The 22,324-nt window shown below is 42.4% G+C and overlaps 1 protein-coding gene across 1 annotated transcript; it reads right to left on the reverse strand.

Annotated features, from left to right (window-relative positions):
* Positions 1–21,166: 21,166 nt before the first annotated feature.
* On the reverse strand, positions 21,167–21,589 carry LOC139193124 (uncharacterized). Its single transcript, XM_070816093.1, has one exon. It carries the CDS (start codon positions 21,587–21,589, stop codon positions 21,167–21,169), a length of 423 nt encoding a protein of 140 aa, XP_070672194.1.
* Positions 21,590–22,324: the final 735 nt, after the last annotated feature.

The raw sequence follows: 22,324 nt of genomic DNA on the forward strand, positions 1-22,324 counted from the left end.
ATTCGAGGCTAACAGGATTCAAGCTTGTTATTTTGACGATCAAGTCGGTTATATTACTCTACAAGGTTTCAATGAAAAGGGAAAGCCAACTAGAATCTCTGTCCAGAAAACCATTGAGGTTGGCTCCAAAACTATTTAGCAAGATTCGGTGAGACTTGGATTGGCTGATTTAGCTTATGATTCTGATTATTGATACAACACGATAGGATAGACGCACGACCACAATTTCATCTATTATGGAACGACTAATGGCCCATTGGTATAACATTTCTTAACAGTAGAATTCTTGCATAAACTTAGTAGAGTTCCTTGCCGAATGAGATAACTACCCAGTTATATCACTAGATAAAGTCCAAGCTGCACCAGCCAAACTCGAACACAATCGACTTGAAGTCAAAGATTCTTTAGAGGAGATAAATGTTGGAACGACCGATGAACCTTAGCCCTTATTTATTAATGCCCTATTACCCCTAACCAATGAAGGCCGGACTTTGTAACTTAAGGATTTCAAAGATGGTCTATTACGTCATTTGCGTAACGAGTTGGACAGAGAGACGCATGAGCATCACCATGTAAGATTCTCATCTCGACGTGAAGCTTAATCTTTATTCATTAGTTCAGCGCTAAGATGTAGAACTGGTTCATATATGGGTCAAGAGATCTTTGTAGGATCAAAGTGAAATAGTTCACAAGTCGCTAGGTTGTTGTTTTACCTAGAGCTACAATAAGATGCTCAGACTTGATCGAACACGAACTACGTATCAAACCCAGATGTAAGCCATTTCGTCAACCTCCCCAATGATTCTCGACCGAAGTACAACTCGGCATAAAAGATAAACTTGTTCGACTTTTAAAAGCTGACTTTGTTTAAACAGCTTGATCCATCGAATGGTTGGTGAACATTGTGCCTATTTTAAGGAAAAGTGGTGCCTTGCGTATCTGCATCAATTTTCGTAATCTAAACTTGGCAACTCTTTAAGACAAACACCCAATGCCAATTTCAGATTTATTAATCGACGTCGCAGCAAACCATGAGATTTTATCTTTCATGGACAGCCACGTTGGGTACAATTAAATCTTTATCTCTGAAGTCGATGTCCACAAAACTGCGATCCGGTGCCCTGCGGCATTAGGGACCTACGAATGGGTTGTTATGCCTTTCGGTCTTAAGAATGCCAGTGCCACGTATTAGCGTGCCATGAATGCCATTTATCACAACCTGATCAGCACTGTTGTCGAAGTATACATCAACGACGTTGTAGTCAAGTCTAAACTCCGCCGAACACATTTAGAGGATATTCAGCTAACTTTCCTTTGCATGCGCTAGCATAAGCTGAAAATGAACCCTACTAAATGTGCCTTTGGCGTATCAGCAGGAAATTTTTTGGGTTTCTTTTGCATCATTGAGGAACTAAAGTGGATAAGAACAAGGCTCGAGCGATTATTGACGCCTCACCTCCAACGACAAATAAACGGTTGCAGTCTTTGCTTGGTAAGATCAATTTTCCTCGCTGATTTATTTCTAATTCGACAGAAAAATGAAAGCTTTTACGCAAATTAAGGTATCTCTTACTAGTCTTCCTATTCTCATGCTGCCTCAGCACGGTAAACCCTTTAAATTGTACATCTCAGCTGCCGAAGAATCCATTGGTTATCTCTTGGCACAAGATAACAATACCGACCGGGGGCATGCCGTTTTTTACCTCAGCTGAAATTTCAACTCGATCGAAATATCAGTCGTCGAGAAAATTTTCTTGGCTTTATTCTTTGCCGTGTCTAAACTCAGGCATTACATGCTCCCTTCTGTTACTTAAGTCATTGCCCAAACTGATGTTATTCGATATGTTAATGCACAAAACCGGAGGTCTTGGAACAATGTAAATCTGACCGTGAATCTGCATGAAATGTAAATAACACAAGATGTATCATGGTTCACCCCAAGGTTTGGGCTACGTCCACACTGATTATGTATTTATTTGAGGGAGAGAGAGCCCTGAGAGTGAGAGCTTTGAGAGGGGGTAAGAGGGCCTAGGAATTGGCCTCTGAGGGTGAGAATGAGCCTCTCCAAATTGTGAGGGTGAGGGGTCCTTTTATAGAATAAGACTCCTCACTTATTACATATTCACCCCTTCCTTTATTACATAATTACATTTAAGTCCCCCGAGTATTTATACGAGGTCTAAATACGAGGCCCTAAATATGATATAAACAGTAGTCCCCCAAGTCTTCAGTCAAGAGAGTCTTTTACCTAGAGATTTGAAATTCAGTCCATGTGTGGGTCGAAGTAACTAGATGTTGTCTTGAACTGATGCTCGGTATAAGGTGGTGCTCAATCTGAAATGATGCTCAACTAGAAGTAGCACATGCTGCGAGGCCGCTCGGCTCGTGGCTAATGTTGCCTTGGTTGGCTCGACTTGTGGCACTTGAAGGTGAGGGGGTCCCTTTTATAGAATAAGGGCTCGCTCTTCAATACATAAGTGATAGGTTATGAGTGATGCTGGCGGCGAGGCGGTTGCTCAGCTGGTGGCGTTGCTCTCTAATGATGGTGAGGGAGTCCCTTTTATAAAATAAGGGCTCGCTCTTCAGTACATGAATAATGGGTTAGAGTTGATGTTGCTCTAATGATGGTGAGGGAGTCCCTTTTATAAAATAAGGGCTCGCTACTCAATACATAAATAATGGGCTAGAGTCCCCCAAGTATTTTTCATGAGGCCTAGTTGAGGCCCAATATATGGTGTATAATGTAGTCCCCCAAGTCTTCGGTCAATAGAGTCTGTTGGCTGGAGACTTCAAATTGAATCCATGTATGGGCCGAAGTGGCGGTTGTTCGGAGGCAGTATTTGTATACCCTGCACTGAAGTTTTGTAGGTGAAGCTTTGCAAGTGAAGCTTTGAAGCTAGAGCTTTGTAAATGACGCTTTTTAAAGCTAGAGCTCTGTAAATGAAGCTTTTGAAGCTGATTGACATCAGTGATGCTCATGACTGTTTATGTTGATTGACATGAGTGATGCTCATGGATGTTGTCATGAGTGATGCTCATGAATGTTAACATGAGTGATGGTCATGAATGTTGACATGAATGATGGTCATGAATGTTTATGTATGATTGTCATGAGTGATGCTCATGAATGTTTATGTATGAATGATATGAGTAATGCTCATGTATAATTTGGAGTACTGGGCGTACTTTTGATCACTTGGTTGGTGGCATGAAGGAGAGTACGGGTTGTACATTTCATCACCTGGTTGGTGGCATGAATGGCTAGTTTCCAAATGATATTAGAGTACGGGTTGTACATTTCATCACCTGGTTGGTGGTAATAGCGGCAGGTTGCCAAATAATTTTGGAGTACTGGGCTTACTTTTGATCACCTGGTTGGTGGTAATAGCGGCGGGTTGCCGAATAATTGTGGAGTACTGGGCGTACTTTTGATCATCTGGTTGGTGGTAATAGTGGCGGGTTGCCGAATAATTGTGGAGTACTGGGCGTACTTTTGATCACCTGGTTAGTGGTAATAGCGGTGGGTTGCCGAATAATTATGGAGTACTGGGCATATTTTTGATCACCTGGTTGGTGCTATTTTGGTCTTATAGGCCTTCGCCCTCCACAACATGCCAACCCATTTTTTTTGGGCTTTGCCGTTTTTTTATTTTTTTATTTTTTTACCCTCTGGTGGGGTTTATACATATTACCCTCTGATGGGGTTTATACAGATGTCTCCGAAAGATAAGAAAAATAAATTACATCATTTTAAAGTAAGGAAACCCTTATCTTCCTCCTAGGTCTTCCCATAGCTTTCTCAGAAAATAGGAACATGCATGATGAAAGTGTGGGTATCTTATTTGGCTTTAGTAAGATCTCTCTTTTTCTTTTTCTTTTACGTTGCTAGGTAGAGCAGAAATTTGGTTGGCCGGAAAGTTGATGAGAGAAACTGAAAGTGAGGGTCGCCGGCGGTACCTACTCTGTTTCTTAGGCGGTGCTCTTGGGGTGTGCTCTGATCTGGACCATTAAGTTGTGCCACAGCACCAACAAAGCGGGGGAATTTCAAGTACACTATTTTTGTAACTTTTGAAATCATAGTTTGGAATATCTACTGCTTGCCCATGCTTCAACTTGTCTATTGAAGATAACAGTTTCTTGGTGTCCAATGCATCAGGATGGTCAAAGTTGTACTCATGTACACGTTTATGTTCCTCCTCGGTCAGATTATGATAAAAGGAATCCATAAGCTGCCCCACCAACACCGCTAATAACAAATGACTGTTTTTTCATGTTTCCATGTGCTGATGTTGTTGGTTGCTCCACCTTCTGTCTTTATCCTTTGTGTTGTCTGCCACATGCAAAATGAATAAGATAAAAAGAAAGCAAAAAAAAGCTTATCTTCTTGTTTTCCATTGGTAGATGTGGCAGGTTTGGTGGACTCCACCATAACAGTAACCTCATCATCTTCTCCATCCTTGTCGGCCCTGAGGACCATGACGGGCTCGATGTGTCCGACCTTGATGAGGCTGCTAACACTTCGAATCCGGCGGTGGGAGAGCTCGGAGAAGAGAATCATGCCCTCAATGTTGTTGTACTCGAGGAGAGAGACGTAGGTGCCTATGTCGGTGATGTTCTTCACCTGGATCATCATCGCCATGTCAACATCCGGGTACCGTGTTTCGTACATTTGGCACTCCAGGTTCGGCGTGTAGGAAGCCATGCTTGCTACTGCTTCCTTCCTTATTTCAGATAGCAGTTGAAACAATGGATATGACGCATTGAGAAAGGTGCGAGAATGGTTAGTCTCCTACCCCTCTGCACACTGAATGGGCAACAAAGAAACAGACTCTGTGTTCTTCACCAGCTTCACCATGGTAGTCACCTTCAAGGTGGAAAACAAGCAAGGACAGGCGGAGCTCCGCCACCTCAGAGAGACCAAGTATAGCTGAGAAGAAGACGACGATGATGAAGAGTAAGCAGCGGAGGCGGATGAGGAAAGAGACGACGACGAAGTCCTAAGCGTGAGGAATGCGATGGATGGCATCACAGAGAGAGTAAACATAGTGAGAGAGAGAAGCCCTCATATCGTATTTTCCTAGATTTCAATATGAGTTCACTCTTTTAACTGTTCTTACGGTGGAGTAATAGAAAAAATGCATCAGAACTAGAGCAACTTGAGCAGAGGCATAATGATACAGCTCGCTGAAGAAGGTGGCAGGGATTTGGTGGATTCGGCGGTGTCCAAGAACCCTTGTAAGTTCCTATCACAAGCTTTGTTATTGCCGGCGTACTCCAAAGCGTAAACCAGCATCCCTCTCAACCCTGCCTCATTCAGCTCTATCACCTACTTTTCGACGGCAACAGCGTCTTCGCCGGTGCAAAAGTGGTCATAAATCATTGACCGTATCACCCCAAGATCACATCTTTGATCAACGGAGTATGCATGAGCCTGGAACGCATGATCCGCATCCCAACATCCATCATCAGCTCCACCGCCACCATGTGGGGGTTTATCGCCACCCTCAATAGCCGTGACGTGGAGATCGACGCAAAGAGCTTGTCTGCATCATCAAAGCTGGAAACTTAACATTTCACGCTATCGGCGTCAGTGGTGGTGGAAGTGGGGTGTGGTGCTTTTTCGGTATGGCCAATTGGCTGGAAGATGGCAGAGATGGTGATGGAGGAGGCAGAGTTAAGCGACCTGATAGTTTTCAGGACTTTTGATCCTGCTGGGTTTACACGGTTTGCCATTCAACGGTGGGTGGCTTGAGTAACTCTATAGCTCTCTGTTTCTAATCCTTCTCATCTCTTTCTCTCTCTCTAGCACTCTCTTTTTCTCTGTAGATTGAATGGGTGTGTCTCTGAATGTGGGTGTTGGGTTGATGGTTCTTGGGTTTCTGCAGATTCACAGTGGAGGTGAAAAAAATGAAAGAACCGACATAGCTTTTTGTGTTGATTCCCATAGACGGCGCCAAATGTTGATGCACAAAAACGGAAGTCTTGGAACAACGTAAATCCGACCGTGAATCTACATGAAATGTAAATAACACAAGATGTATCGTGGTTCACCCCAAGGTTTGGGCTACATCCATATTGATTATGTATTTATTTGAGGGATAGAGAACCCCGAGAGTGAGAGCTTTGAGAGGGGGTAAGAGGGCCTAGGAATTGGTCTTTGAGGGTGAGAACGAGCCTCTCCCAATTGTGAGGGTGAAGGGTCCTTTTATAGAATAAGGACTCCTCACTTATTACATATTCGCCCCTTCCTTTATTACATAATTACATTTAAGTCACCCGAGTATTCATACGAGGTCTAAATACGAGGCCCTAAATATGGTATAAACACGATATATGCTCACTCGACCGATAGTTAAAAGTCGAATTGGAAAATGGAAAATGGAGTTATCTGAATGTAGTTTGCAGTACGTGCCTTAAAAGCCATCAAAGGTCAGGCTCTGGTCGATTTCTTAGCTCAACATCATTCTCCATACGGTTTTGGGGGCAACGACGTCAAAATTGGCATGGTGTTAACACGTGACAATAATTGGACGATGTATTTCGACAGTTCTAGTACTGTGACCTCGGCCGATGTCGGCATTGTCATCTAATCACTTGACTACTACATATGGTATTTTTCTCTCAAGTTAGATTTCATTTGTACCAACAATCAAGCCGAATACGAAGCCCTTTTCATTAGCCTTAACATTGAAAGCTGTTTATACCATACTTATGGCCTCCGTATTTAGACCTCGTATAAATACTCGGGGGACTTAAATGTAATTATGTGATAAAGGAAGGGGTGAACGTAGCCCTCTCACATTATAGAGGCTTTCTCTCCCTCAGATAAATACATAATCAGTGTGGACGTAGCCCAAACCTTGGGGTGAACCACGATACATCTTGTGTTATTTACATTTCTTGCAGATTCACGGTCGGATTTACGTTGTACCAAGACCTCTAGTTTTGTGCATCAACATTTGGCGCTGTCTGTGGGAATCGATACGAAAAGTTGTGTCGATTCTCTTCCATTTTTTCACCTCCACCGTGAATCTGCAAAATCACAAAAACCCAGAAATAGAAAAGATCCAAATCTCTCTCTATCTTTTTCTTTCTCTCTCTAGCTTATCTCTCATTTCTCTCTCTAGAGAGCTCTTTCCGTCTCTGAGCTAAGAGAACCCCAAAACTCACCGACTGCAAAAAAGTAACAAAAATGGGTTAGTTATGCTGCTACTTCTTCTCCTTCTGGCTCTTTGCCGATTCTCCACTGCAGCAACGGTGGCGGACAATACCGATGTCTCCCACCCCAAAACCACGCCTCCTACTTACATCGTCCACATGGCCAAATCCCAAATGCCCGCGAGTTTCAAGCATCACACCCACTGGTACGATTCGTCGCTCAAATCCATCTTCGACTCGGTCGAAATGCTCTACACTTACACCTCTGCCATCTACGGCTTCTCCACCAGGCTGACGCCGGAGCAGGCAGCGTCGCTCATTTCACAACCCGGAGTACTCTTCGTGCTTTCTGAACTCAAGTACGAGCTCCACACGACTCAAACCCCCGAGTTCCTCGGACTCGGCCAGACCACCGAGGTAATGCCCCAATCCGACTCGACCGGTGACATCATCATCAGAGTACTGGACACCGGCGTCTGGCCCTAGAGCAAGAGCTTCGATGACACCAAATTCAGACTATTTCCGTGACATCGTGGCGATGGGAGCTTTCTTAGCAATGGAGAAGGGAATCTTAATCTCGTGTTCTGCTGGAAACTGTTGGAAATGTGCCCTAAAGCCAATCATATGATGATACTTTACGGACATTTCACATGTTAAACTAATCTAAGTTTAATATCAAGGGCAAAGATTATTGTTTGAGCCGTCTCATATAAATGTTATATGCTTAAACGATAAAGTCCAAGGAATATGTGATTGGGAGAATACGATCTAAAGAAGTTAGATTCATGAGACCATTCTTTCGTAGACACATCCTAAATGTTCCTGATCATAGGATTGCCAATTGGGCATTGACAGTCCGTTAAGATCAGTACGTACTGTGTCTTCTCTCAGGGAGAGTGACTAGTCTCGAGTCATTGGTGTGTGTGACATCAAGTCAAGTACGTAGGTGCTCAATAGAGAATGAGTTCACTGAACACGATCAACGAAGAGTTCTTATATTCATGTCACATGAGAACTCATGGTTGGGATAATGCAAAGTAGTCCTTTGACCTGAGGCATCACAGTTGTCTTGTGGTTAAGTACTTGATCTTTGATTATGTCAAAGTCACCCCATCGGGGTGTCCACGGCATCATTGGGGTTAAGCCACTTAGTCATGGAGACAAGTGAATGCGCAACAAGGGATCTCTAACCTTCAAACCGTTGGGGGAGAATACTCTATGATATGATTTAGAATCTCTGGCCAGAGTATGAATGAGATTTAGAAAAGTCATTCTAAATCACATTCAAGGTAATCATATAAGCACACGAATCACATTGGATAGTAGACATGAATAAATAAACTATCAAACCAAACAATGTGGTCAAGAGTATTGTATTAGAGAAAGACCGTATTGCATTTGTAATCCCAAACTGAATAGGTTCTTCACCTCTTCTGATTAGCTTGGGTAACCATGATATGCTGCTAGGTGTCACTCATGGTTTGTGGAAGCCCTAAACGTGTGTAATCACTAAAGGGAGAATTGAAAGTAAGTTTCAATTCACAATCGATTTGAAAGAGTTCTAATCGCCCACTGCCTCGCTAAAAGGAACCTAATGGATCGTACACCGTGTAAGGTGGAGATTGAAGAAACAATGGAGATGAGTAAGAATGATTAAATGGTTTAATTATTTATTTATGGCAAGGATTAATTAATATGTTAATTAGTCAAACGAATAAAGTTCGTTAAAAGACCACGGGTTAGTTTTGGGCCTCAAGGCCCAATGGGCTTCGAACGTCAAGTCCATTGACTTAAGTTGTATGACAACTTAATTCACAAAGGCCCAAAAGCCCAAACAAAACCCCATGGCCGGCCATTTAGAGGAAGGGTAGTGAACTTGCTTTAATTACAAGTTTGCCACTCAAATGAATAAAGGTATAAATATGACTTTATAGCCAAAATTCATTTAGGGTTTGTTTTGGAGAAAATTGGAGAGAACATGTCTCTCCATTTCTCTCTAAAGAGGCCGGCCCCTTGGAGGGTGTATCTAGCCATACTAACTACTCCAAGGTCACTCATTTCTTCTCCAATCTAACCTTGGTGAAGATACTTAGAGGTTCTCAATTTTGGGAACTTGGAGAAACCTTTTCATCCATCCAAATCCATAGATTTTAGATGCAAGGAATGAAGGCCCTCTCTTTGGGTGATTAGCCTTTGCTTATGCAAAGAGGAATCTACAAAGGTATGATTTCAACTCACTTTGTTTTGAATTGAGTTTTGGTTCACCAATCTACTAGGCTTTGAATTTCATGGGTAATGTTTTGTTTTTAAGTGCATGCAAGCATGGTTCCGCCTTTAATTGTTAATTGCATGCTTATAGATGTTGCTTAAATGAACATGTTTTCACAAAATAATCCTTCAGAAACACGGGCCCCAACGCTCATAGCTTGTCGAACTCGGCTTCATAGATCACAACCATGGGAGCAGGCACACTAGATCGAGGTTTCCCCGCTTCCGTCAGCCTCGGTAACGATAAAAAAAAAACTTCTCCGGTGTTTCGCTTTACCGCGGTTGTAAACACGGAAATTCCTGCGATGAACGAGACAAGAACACGTGTACAAAATAATATTTGTATTGATGATTTAGGGGTTACAATCTCTTCTACAAATTTAGCCTCTGATTCTATCTTTGTAATGGGTGGATTTGATGTTGTTGGTCCAAAGGGCCGTCGGGGCTTGATCTTGGGATAAACAGTTGTGCGGATTTGTTGACGTCGTTGATCCAAAGGGCTGCTAGGGCTTGATCTAGGGATGAACGAATGATGAATGATGGACACTTTCTTCAAGGGCCGTCGAGGCTTGATCTTGAATTAGTGGAAGTTCTTCAAGGGCCGTTGGGGCTTGATTTTGAATGAGGATTTGACGAAGAACGAAGAGAGCTTTCTTGGTCCTTCGGGATTTGCTTGGGAGCTTTGGAGTTTTAAAGCTTCAAGGTTGTGGTGTGAGGTGAATTGGTTATGAATTGGTGTCCCCCAAAATGAATGCCTTGGTCTCCTATTTATAGAATTCCAAAACTTGATTTTTTGGATTTAAATAATCAGATGAAATAAATCATTTTTACCAGGTGTTGACATGTGTCTTGTTTGATGACTTTTTCGATTTATTTTGATTTTTCGTTTAGTCACATGCTATGTGTAAAATTTATGTGACACATGAACGTTGAAATTTTAATTATTGATCAACATTTATTTCACCGAAATTTCGATGTCTACAAATGCCCCCACTTCAAGGCGCGTCGTATACATGTGCTTGTCACGTGTAGAAGATGCGTTTTGAAGTCCCTTACTGTAGATGTCGATCCGAAGGCCGTTGAGGCTTGATCTTGAACTGGGTTGGTAATTTCTTCAAGGGCCGTCGGGGCTTGATCTTGAATTTGGCTGGAAGATTTTCTAGTTTCCTCCAATTGTTGATTTTCCACAGGCTTAATCTTGAACTGGGCTGGAGGGTTTTCTGGTTTCCTCCAAAGGACTTTCCACATACTTAATCTTGAACTGGATTTGATTCAAGGGTGGTGGACACTTGATCTTGAATCGGACTTGTGATTTCTTTAAGGGCCGTTGAGGCTTGATCTTGAACATAAACATGACCACGAGCAGTTTCAGGACATGCATGCTTTGAAAGATCAAGGAAGTTCGTAGCATTTTCATATGAACCCTGAGCAGTTTGGTCAACGATATGATCTTCAAGATTGATGGGCTCTTCTTCCAGTTGGTGACTTGATCTTTAAGGATTATCGAGACTTTGCTCTTCGACGATAGTGCCAGCGAAAGGTTGTTGAAGCTTCTCGAGCTTTTTGATTATAGCAACGATGGCAGGCTTGGATTTGACTTAGACTCCTCAATCTGGATTATGCAGTTCTGTCGAGAAGGGTGTTCTGCCATAATGATTTGTTCCGGCTCATCGTGCTGCGTTCTTCTTTGCTTGTTTCTTTCACCTAGCCGAAGTGGTTCGCAACCTTTTGCCTTTAAATGGTCCTTCAGAGCATCACTTTTCAGCCACTCATTGATGCGAAATATTCTAACACACAAATTAAAACCCTATAATTGTAGTATATGTAAGTAGGGATCATTCTAGCCGGGGATTAGAAAGGATGCTAATCAACACAAATAAGACTCAAAAACACTAAACTAGACTCTATAGACTCAAAACTAACTTCAAACACTCAAAACAGCAACAAACAATAAAAAAGACTCAATTCTAGACCTAACAAGTGATTTTGACGAAAATAGAACTTCACTTGACTCAAAAGACTAAAAGAAAACAAGTTTTGACTCTAAAAACAAGACTTAAGGAAAAGGGATTTTGCTTTGACGAATTTAAACTTTAAAACAGAAACTTGTAAAACAAACTCAAAAGACATGAAATTGGGTGAATTAAGATGGTGAAAGGCTAGTTAGAGGGTCCTTCTCCACACATGACATATGCAACATAAACCAATTTCCAGTATTGTTCCTTTAAACCATGAATGACAACACCCCAAGTTAACCGTGAATTGCACTAATTAACCCTCACATTTTCCTAAAGTTATTGAATTGGATGATTGCATACGACAACCCAAAGTATTCCCCACAAGTTCCCCACATGAATTGCATAATAGAGATACAAGCAAAGATCATTAAGTTCTATGAAAATCATAAGCATTGACGAGGCACTTGTTACTATGAATTGCATGAAACTTATGCCAAGAATTTACTTAACACGATTGTGACTAGCAACCTTTACTACTTGTGAATATAAGTTCATAACGATTAGGTGAAACTCCCTTATACTCTAGCATCAAATTCATGCATGCAAATTAAGTGTCGACCCTCAATTAACATACACAAACAAGTTTTAATAACCCAGATAAGCAAATCACATTCAAGACTCAAGAAACAATAACTGGATGTAATCAATTCATATAAAACATATAATCATGGCTTTGAATTCACCTCCAACTATAAAGAAATTAGTTCCTCATGTTCGCAAATAAACAAAGATAACTTAAATTAAACATTAAAAACAAAGATAGAATACACCTAGAAATGCTCCAACAATCCAACTTCTTGAATGGCAAGCACGGCTCCAAGTTTCTTCCTTCTTCTCCTTCCTTAGCTGCTGCACAATGAGGGATTTATGGTGAATGGTGTAGTGAATTGTGGTAGAGGGTGGTGGTTTGAATGGTGCGGCATATATGTGTATTTATAGGGCTAAAACCCACGGCACAAGGTAGCAAAGGAAAAGGATTTCGAAGGCCTAATTTGTATAGGAAATTAATACACAATCCTTGAAGGAAAAGGTTCTTCTAGAAGTCAGAAATCCAAATGAAATAGGGAGAATAGAATCAGGTTTCTAGAACTTCTAGAAAGGTTTGGGGCGCCAGATTTTTAGGAGAGGAGATAAGGCCTTCTAGAAAGCTTGTTTTGTGGCTGATTTCCTAGAAAAACAAGGGATAAGGTGCAACACCTTTGTAGGAGTGGATAAGGGCTTCTAGAAACCTATTTTAATGTGTTTTAATATGAAAATAAATCCCCTTTGCAACTGGAATTAAGTTAGGATAGGATTATGATAGGATAAGATAAGATAAGGTTGGATAAGATTTTGGATAATGTTCCTTCTTTTGAGCTGATTTCTTATCTTCCTTGACTTGGATTTATTTCTTCACTCTTTTCAGCACATTCCTAGCCTCTTGAACTTCAAATTCGTTCATCCATCTTGCTCCGTTCATAAGCTATCCATTTTGTGCCCAAAACTGCCTCAAAATGCTCCAAATTGCACTTTTCTTGCCAACTTTGTCATATGGACCTACAAACACACGAAAATAGCTTAAAACACTATAATAAACACAAACAAACTATGAAAATCCAAGAAAAAGCTAACTAAGTCGCATAAATATGCTCCTATCACTCATCCATGCTTGGCAGCTTCAGTGTAAAGAGCCAACACCATATTAACTATTTTGAAATATTTGCTGAGGAAATTCGAGATCCGTCAACAGTTGAAGATGAGCACTTGAGAGCAACGTTAGGTAAGCAACCATGCAAAGGTTCCGGGCAATCAGTTCTTGATCGGACGTTTAATTTCAGGTTCCGACTGATTGCTTCCTTTCTCTTTGTTCTGCAGGCAAGAGCAAGGGCAAGGGAAAGAATAGGGGAAAAGCATGATATGAGATACCTTTGCTTTCGACCCTTATGATATGAGATACTTTTTCTTTTGAAAAAGTAGCAGATGATCAGCACATGTATTTGTTGAGCTTGTCTCCACATGCTTTGATGCATCATTTTCACTTGCCTCTTCTGTTCTCCAGGCAGATGTGGTATCTTCTCTAGAAGCATAAGATGTTGAGATAATGGGTACTTCGAGAGCAATGCTAGGTGAGCAATCAGGAAAGGTTCCAAGCAGTCGGTTCCTTACCAGGAGCTTGAGTGGAGGTTCCGACATATTGCTTTCTTTAGCCTTGTCTTCGCAATGAAGAGGGAGGACAAAGAAAAGGATAGGGAGAAAGCATGCTATGAGATACTCTTACTCTCAACCCCAGTGATATGAGATACCTTTGCTTCGGTGTGACTTGGTTGAAGAGGCGTTTCCAGGGAGGAAGAAAACTGAGTATGTTGAGAGGTTTTAGTTGGAGATGTATTTCTGGCAAGGAAGAAAAGTCAGGCGTTCGTATTTTCAGGGAGGAAGAAAACTAAGTTTTGGTTGCAGATGCATTCGACAAGGAAGAAGAGTCAGGCTGGATGTGTGCCTTGCTATAGAGGATGGAGGTCGAATTATATGGTGAGTTTCCAATAGCAAGTGGCAGGGTGAACGTGGCCTTGTCACCCATGCTTGTCGGCCAAAAGTCGGGTAGGTGGGAATAATGGACTCCACACGTTTTCAACTTTGTCAGTGATTTCTGGCAAAGTTGCACATGATAGCCGAAAGCTGAAACTGCGTCTGAAAAGTGTTGACGGATTTTACGCAGGAAAATCCGGGTTTTGAAGAGTGGCGTCTCTTTGATTTTTTTTTTTGAACAAGTGGTTGTGTTGCCTCTTCTTTTTAAAGAGGTGTCAATTGCATTCAACATGCACACTTTGAAGATTGCCCGCCTTTGAAAATTGTCTTTGCTGTATTTCTGAGATTTTACTCACTTCAACCCTTTTCTTTTACCATATTTTTGGAAATGGCTAACCCGTCTAACATTTGCTTAGATTTGAGTCTCAGCAGTGACACAGGTGCACCGCGTCAGGGTAATGTATGGCGCCCGTCCTTCTTATCTTTTAATGGCCCTCTTACAGTTGAAGACTCTGTGATGAGGGATGCAGCAACGGCTACGGTTGTAGCTAAGAACCTCATCACTCCTAGAGATAATAGGATACTTTCACGACGGTCCGATGAGTTAGCTGTTCAAGAGTCCCAGGCTCTCAGTGTCCAGTGTGCGAACTCTGTTTCCAACATGGGCCAACGCTTACTTGTTCGAACTTGCCAAGTTGAATCATTGACAGCCGAGGTGGCAGCTCTCAATCAAGTGATTAGACAGCTCAAGCACGAGAATAGAGAGTTGCATGTGCTTGCAAATAATTATTCGACGAGCATGAAGAGGAAGCTTGATCAGTTGCTGGACTCCGAAGGTCGGATTCAAAGTGACAATCAGAGATTTGTGGATGTATTCCAGAGGCACCTTTTGCCTTCGTCATCTGGAGTTCGACCAAGTATTGAGGCTCCGAATAATCCATCTCCAGTGCCTCCCTCTTCTAGGGTTCCGCTGAGTACTAAGGCTTCAAGTACTGAGACTTCACATAAGTGACATTTGTGAAAGCTCCCTTTTTTTTTTTTTTTTTGCTTTTCTTTTCCTTTTTTTTATTTTATTTTTTTTTTACGCACTTGTAATTTCTTAGAGATATCAATGGACATGCTTTATTTTATTCAGTATGTTGTGTTAAACAAAACGTGTATCTCACTAAGATGTGTTACTTCCTTTTTTTTATTTTTTTATTTTTTTTTATTTTTTTTTATTTTTTTTAGATGGTGCCTACTGCACTATTCTTTCACCCCTTTTTTTTTTTAGACAAAAACTTTCTTCCTTTCAATCATTCTATCTCCATCACCCTTTTCACTTTTTTTTTTTAGATGGTGCCTTATGCACACTATTCTTTCACCCCTTTTTTGTTTTAGACGGAAAACTTTCTTCCTTTCAATCATTCTGTCTCCACCACCCTTTTCACTTTTTTTTTTTTTTTTGACTTGCTAATAGTAGCTTGCACTTTCTTTTGTGTGTACATAATCATATTTTCACAGTGCACCATCCCATCACCTCTCACTTTGGTTTTCTTTCCCAGGCACGGGTGGTCGTTTGCACAGTTTGCACAGTCACGGACCTGCGTTTTGAATAGCCACCGCATTTCATTTGCTTCTCCGAGGACCTTTATATATATATATATGGGATTGCTCCTTTGCTTGTACACTCATTACACAGCTTCAGCCACTGCGTTGCTTGCTGCCTTGCATCGCCACTACACCATTGTCCAGCAATCCTGCACTGCTACTTTTACTTGGTGAGTCACTTGTATATATATATATATATATATATATATATATATATATATATACGGAAAGCTGCTGTTGTAGTTTGCTTTATCGTTGTTGTAGTTTGCTTTATCACCGTGCATACATATATATATGTAATATAATGTGCTTTGCCCTCTGCAATTCCTTCATGCTGCTTTTACTTGGTGAGTCACATGTGTGTATATATATATATATATATGTCTTTTGAGCCGTGCATACCATTTCCATCTTTTGAGCCATGCATGTATGTATATATATATTTGTCCCATCACCATCACCATTTGTGTCTTTTCAAGCCATATCTATATATATATATATATATGTATGGAAGTTGATCGTCCCGTGATCATCTCCATTTGCGTCCTTATATATATATGTGGAAGTTGATCGCCTTGTCACCATCTCCATTCTGTGCACTTGTCCCATCACCAAACCGTGCACACATATGTCTATATATATATATATATATATATAACATAATATAATGTGTTTTTTTTTTACGCACAATGTGTGTGTCCCCACTGATGGATTTCTTTGTTTGTAATGTCAGGAATCTTTAATCTTGAGAAGGCAGAGCTTGACGCCAGGATCTTCGTGAAGCTTTTAGAGCCGTGGTAGCAGGTCGTGGGTATGCTTGTGTAAGAGACTGCAACGAGATTTCGCTGTTTAGTGCCTTTTGACCACAGTTTTCCCTCGGTGGCGCGCTGCCGTGTGGTGCTGTGCAAGAGCCTGCAGCGGGGCTTCACTGCGTAATGCCTTTTGGTCACAATTCTTTCTTGGTGGTGATGTCGACGTGCAGTGCAAGAAACTGCTTGCGTAATCGCTGTGGGTTTGCGTAGTGCGATTGCGTAGCATTTTGGTTTCCTTTGCCACTGTAGCGTGCCTTGAAGGACCATCCTGTAGCTGCCATCTTTGTCGTGCTGCTCAAGTTTTGTGGCTGATTTGCGGTCATGGTATTTTTCAAATGTTTTAGGAACAACACCATCACCATTCTTGCGAAGGAAGGCGATTCACAAGATGAGGGAACAACGTTGAAGCTTTACCCGCCACTAACTGGTCCTAAGGCGCTTGCTTTTCTCGTGAAAGACAATTCCATGCATATTAAGTCGTGGTCTTCTGAAGTATCTTGGGAGGTGGTAGACGCTGTTCAACCAAATACGAAGAAAAAGGCGTGCACATTGAGGGTTCTTATTTTGAATCATTCGCACCATGCTCGTGACCATCATCCGGCCTCGTTTAAGCTTCTTGGTGATCACATTTATAGTTGAGCCATGGCTTGGAATGGTACCCTGTCGACTACTGGAGAAGCCGTATTTGATGAGTTTTATTAGGAGTGGCTTGAAGATGTCTTAAGTCGATCTAAAGATGTACTTACTAAAGTGGGCCTTTACCATGCTGTGTACGCATCTTTGTTTAGTTATGATCGTCATCCTTCCGTCCTTCGGCCGTTCTTTGAGCATTGGTGTTCAGCGACCAACACACTTCACACGGTGCAAGGGGAGATGTCAATTTCACTCTGGGATCTTCAAAGGATAGGAGGCTTGTCGATCCATGGTAAGTTTTATGACGAGGTCGTTCCCAGCGCGGAGGAACTTTCTCTTTGCAATAGCCGAGGATTGCCTGCGAGTTGCCGCTATTTGTTTTGGGCGTATCACAAGCTTTTCCAGGATGCTCAAGGTAAATCAGGCGTGAGGATTTCCTCATGGATCTGATTTTGGTACTGGGAGGCCATGAGGTATAAGAAGTCTTCGAAGAAAAGTTGTCGTAACAAGACCACTAGGCCAAAGGGAGACTCAGACCCATCCGGTGTTATTAGCTCAACCAGGCGCCGCTCTTTTGACAAGTTGAGAGCGTTTGAGGATCTTGGCATAGTATCAGAGCATGTGGATGAGTCTTACCTAGCTGCTTTCTTAGCTTGTTGGCTTTGTAAGTTTGTTTTCCAGACAGGCGACGTCAACTTAGTTCGTCCTGGAGTTTTCAAAATTGCTAGCAAGATGGCTGCAGGTGAGTATTTTAGCCTTGCTATTCCGGTTTTAGCCAACATTTACAATGGCTTGAGCATTGTTTCGAACTCGACAAGCACTGAAGATTGTGCTGCGGTGCTTCCTTACCACTATGTGTATGGTTGGTTGGGTGAATATTTTGGCATTCACTTTTCTTTGACGACTCTAGACAAGTCAAGGCCTTCTTCATCGACTGCTGCCAAGATGGGGCCTTTGATGACGAAGTATTCTGGCGTGCTCTCCGCGAAGAGCCTTGATGATTTGCAGGCACGAGCATTATTTGAAAGTTGTGAAGATTTGAGGATGGATCCCTTAGCGAGAGTTGGCTCGGTACGGCGAGGCATCGTAGACAATTCGCATCTCCGCTCGTCAGACTTGTCTTATCTTATAAGTCTTCATTCGGGGTTTGTTTCTTTGTGGCAAGAAGACCGATGCATTGTTCAACCATATAGTCCCCACCGCTTCAACAGGCAATTTGGTTTTATCCAAAACTTGCCAGGCAAGCTGAAGGAAAAGAACCAATCAGCATCCTTGCAAGCCGTGTATATGCATTGGGAGTCTTGTACCCGTGCATGTACAAATGTTGTTATCATGCTGCTAGCCAATGACGAGTTCAAGAGTAATCCAGTGACCCACGTTTATGCTCGTTGGTGGTCAAAGGTATATTATAAGAACTTGGGGATGGCAAGTGGTACCAATTCTTCTCACTCGGGCAATGATATGTCGAGAGAGGGCTGTCATGTGGTTCCTATGCAAGTGGTAGCTCTTGATTGCACCAGTGCGTCTCCCTTACAAGATAATCCTGTAGCTTTAGCTCCTCAACGCCCATGCTTATCTCCTCGACATCCGGATGCTTCTGAAGAGGCGGGAAATGAACTTGACTCGCACAAAGATGGATTTATTTTGCAACAGCGTCAACAAGTTTCAAACAAGCGACCACTTGAGGATGCTCAGGTTGACAACGATGTCAATTTTCGTCATAAGAAGAAAGAAGTGTTTAGACCTCCTCTACTCGATGACCGTGTGCCATTTGAGAGAGATGTATGTACTTCATTTTCTCTCATGATTTCTTATGCTTTCATTATTTTGGCTTTCGTTTCTAACATCTTTCTTTGTCTTCTTTAGGTTGGGCCTTCTTGTTCTTTTGATTTGGCAACTGCAGATGTTTATTCCTATATGGAGATGCTATTTGCGAGTGAACTACCTACAGATAGGGAGATCGGGGATCCGCCTGGTGCAGAGCTTGTTCCAAATCCGCCGAACTTCCCAAGTTTGCCATGTGTAGGTGAAGGTATGCAAGAACCCGTCATGCGTCAAACACCTTTGCCAGCTAGCTTTGAGATCTCTTTGAGAGGGTCGAACCTTAGCGGTACTGAGCAAGTCATCCATCGCATCAGTCTTGGTGCGGCAATGGATATCAAGAGCCATATAGAGAAGAAGATTTCTAAGTGCCCGTTGGAAGACCTTACGTTGCTCAATGAGGATTTGTCGAAGCTTGTTTCTGTGATTGACAACCTTAACGTTGATTCTTCATCCTTGAAGATCAAGATTACTGAACTTATGGCCGCCTCGACTGAGTATTCTTCCTTGCGTGCTATTTCCTTGGAGAAGTTGAGTCCAGATGTTAGAGCTCATCAGCTAGTAATAATAAACTCGTCACTGGCTCAAGTCCAGTCTTCTTAGTAAGCTGCTTCGGGAGATTATCAAGTTACAGAGACTTCTTTCACTTCTGTCTAGGTGCGTCTAGATGTGTTGGTGAGAGAGCGTGAGCAGTTAGTAATCGAAGCATCGCAACTTGAAAGTGTTCTCGCGGAGCAGGGAACTACACTTTCTCAGTACCAGGAGGAGATTTCACGCCTAAAACGAGAGAAATGCATGACTATGTAGTTGCCCATCTTGTCTCCCACCGAGGCAGAGACTTTGAAGACTTTGGAAAGCTTGCTTGAAGACCGTCTTCGTAGTTTTGGGGACATAGTTTTCAAGTAGTATCTTCGGTTTTTTTTTTTTTTTTTTGTAATAAGGCTTTTGGAGCCGACTCATTCTTTCAAAGAAATAAAGTATTTACATTCTTGAATTTGCTCTTCATTCTTCAAAGTGTTTTTTTTTTAGATGGTGTGACTGTACTTGAAGTTTTGACGTTTCAAGTTGCCTACGTACCCTCTGTTGAGGAGAGATCAAGTCATAACGTAGTTTAAATGCATTTTTTTTTTGTATGATGATTTTGCCGTACACAGTTTATGCTCTTGCGGGCCAGGAGCTTTGGTTGTTGCCTTTAGGGGTAGTAGCGCTTCAAGAATCTTCCATTGATAGGGCCAATCTTCAAGCCGTCTTCTGCCATGATTAAGTAGGTGCCGTTGGTGTAGACCTCATGTATTACGTATGGTCCATCCCACTTTGATGTGAACTTGCTTTTCATCTTGTGAGTTGTGATGATAGGCCTACGCAATGCGAGGACGAGATCTCTAGTTTGGAAAGACCTTGGGCGGACTTTCTTGTTGAATGCCTTGGATAGCCGTGCTTGGTAGCATTCCAAGTGTTGTTGAGCTTCAAGCATTCTTTCATCGAGTGCTTCCAACTCTTGAAGGCGCAACTTTGCATTCTCTTCATCAGTTAAGCCTTCTTGTATAGCCATTCTCAGTAAGGGGATTTGACTTTCGAGCGGTAGAACAGCTTCTACGCCATATACAAAAGAATAAGGTGTAGCTTGGGTAGGAGTCCTATGTGTCGTCCGATATGCCCAAAGTGCTTTGCTTATTCTTTCATGCCAGTCTCTCTTTGTTCGGTCGATTACCTTCTTTAAAAGATTGCACAATGTTTTGTTGAATGCCTCTACAAGACCGTTGGTTGGGGCATGATACATGGAAGACTTGTGCTGCTTGAACTTGTATTTCTCACAGAGCTCATCCACGAGTCGGTTGGAGAATTGCTTTCCGTTGTCAGTGATGATGTAGCAAGGCATCCCATATCGGTGGATGATGTGCTCCTTGATGAAACGGACGACAGTTTCCTTCTTTACTTCCCTTAGGGGTATGACTTCAGCCCACTTGGAGAAGTAATCTGTTGCAGCTAGGATGTAAGCTTCTCCTGCAGATGACCTTGGAGTAATTGGTCATACGACGTCCAATCCCCATGCATCGAATGGCCATGAAGCAACTGTAGGGTGTAATGGCTCAGGTGGTTGGTGTATGAAGTTGGCGTGGAATTGGCAGGCTTGGCACCTTTTGGCATGTTCCAGGCAGTCCTTCACCATGCTTGGCTAGTAGTAACCCATTCTTTTGAGCTGGAAATGTAGCTTTGGTCCAGATTGATGCGCCCAGCATACGCCTGAGTGTGCTTCTTCCATGGCTTGATTAACTTCTTCCTCACCTAGGCATCTCAGAAGTACTATTTGAAAGAGCGTCGGTAGAGTGTTTCTTTGTAATAGAGGAAGCGAGGTGCTCGTCAACGTATTTCAGAGCGGTGTCTAAGATCGTCTGGAAGTTTTCCATGCTCTAAGTAATCGATAAGCGGTTGTCTCCACTCTTCAACATCGACTGGAAGTACTGAGATGACATTTGTATCATCCAGTAGAATTTCGATGATGAGGGGGATCACCCATCTTTGGCAGACTGGCACGTCTGTAGCTTCGTCTTCTCCTAATGTCATGCTTGAGGCTAGGTTGGCAAGAGCGTCTCCCATTTGATTTTCTTTTCTTGGCACATGCTTTGGTGTCACAGTCTCAAACTCTTGTAGCAGTTGAGTTACCAGCAGGAAGTATGGGATGAGATTATCTTTCCTCACCTCATATTCAGTTAAGAGTTGATTGATTATGAGCTTGGAGTCTCCAAATACCTCAAGGGCTGTGATTCCCATGTTGATCGCCATTTGGAGTCTGATGATCAGTGGTTGGTACTCAGCGACCTTGTTGGAGCATAATTCGCTTAGTTGAAAGGAATAAGGTAATATCTGCCTTTGTGGCGACATGAATACTACTCATGCCCCTACTCCGTCTGCTCGTGCAGATCTGTCGAAGAACATCGTCCATGTCGGGAAGATGTCGATGTAGAACACTTCCTCGTCAGGTAAGTCGTCTGAGATTTTCCAATCAGCTGGGATTGGGTGATCGGCAAGAAAGTTTGCTAGCGCTTGTCCCTTTACGGCTTTAGTTGGGACGCAGATGATCTCATATTGGTTAAGCAACAGCACCCATTTAACGAGTCGCCTTGTCAAGACTGGTTTGGACATGACGTATTTGACCGGGTCAGCTTTAGCAACCAAGTGGATGGTGTAAGCATGCATGTAATGCCTGAGTTTCTGGATGGCGAACACTAAGGCAAGGCATATCTTTTCTATTGGGGAGTAGTTCAACTCGGCGCCGGTGAGGGTTCGGCTGAGGTAGTAGAGCGCTCCTTCTTTCTGGGATTCATTCTCTTGCGCCAAGAGTGCTCCAACTGAACTTTCCTGAGCGGTGATGTACAATATGAGTGGTTTCCCGGGCACAGGTGCCCCCAAGACAGGTGGACTTGACAAATACTTTTTTATGCTTTCAAAAGCATTGTGGCATGCTTCGTCCCATACAAACGGAACATCCTTCTTCATGAGTCGGCTGAACGGTTGACA

Source organism: Malus domestica, chromosome 16, assembly GCF_042453785.1.
Source record: "Malus domestica chromosome 16, GDT2T_hap1".
Taxonomy (NCBI): domain Eukaryota; kingdom Viridiplantae; phylum Streptophyta; class Magnoliopsida; order Rosales; family Rosaceae; genus Malus; species Malus domestica.

Excerpts from the sequence above, each read along its gene's own strand:
- LOC139193124 (XM_070816093.1), bottom strand. The coding sequence starts at position 21,589 with ATGGCGATCAACATGGGAATCACAGCCCTTGAGGTATTTGGAGACTCC.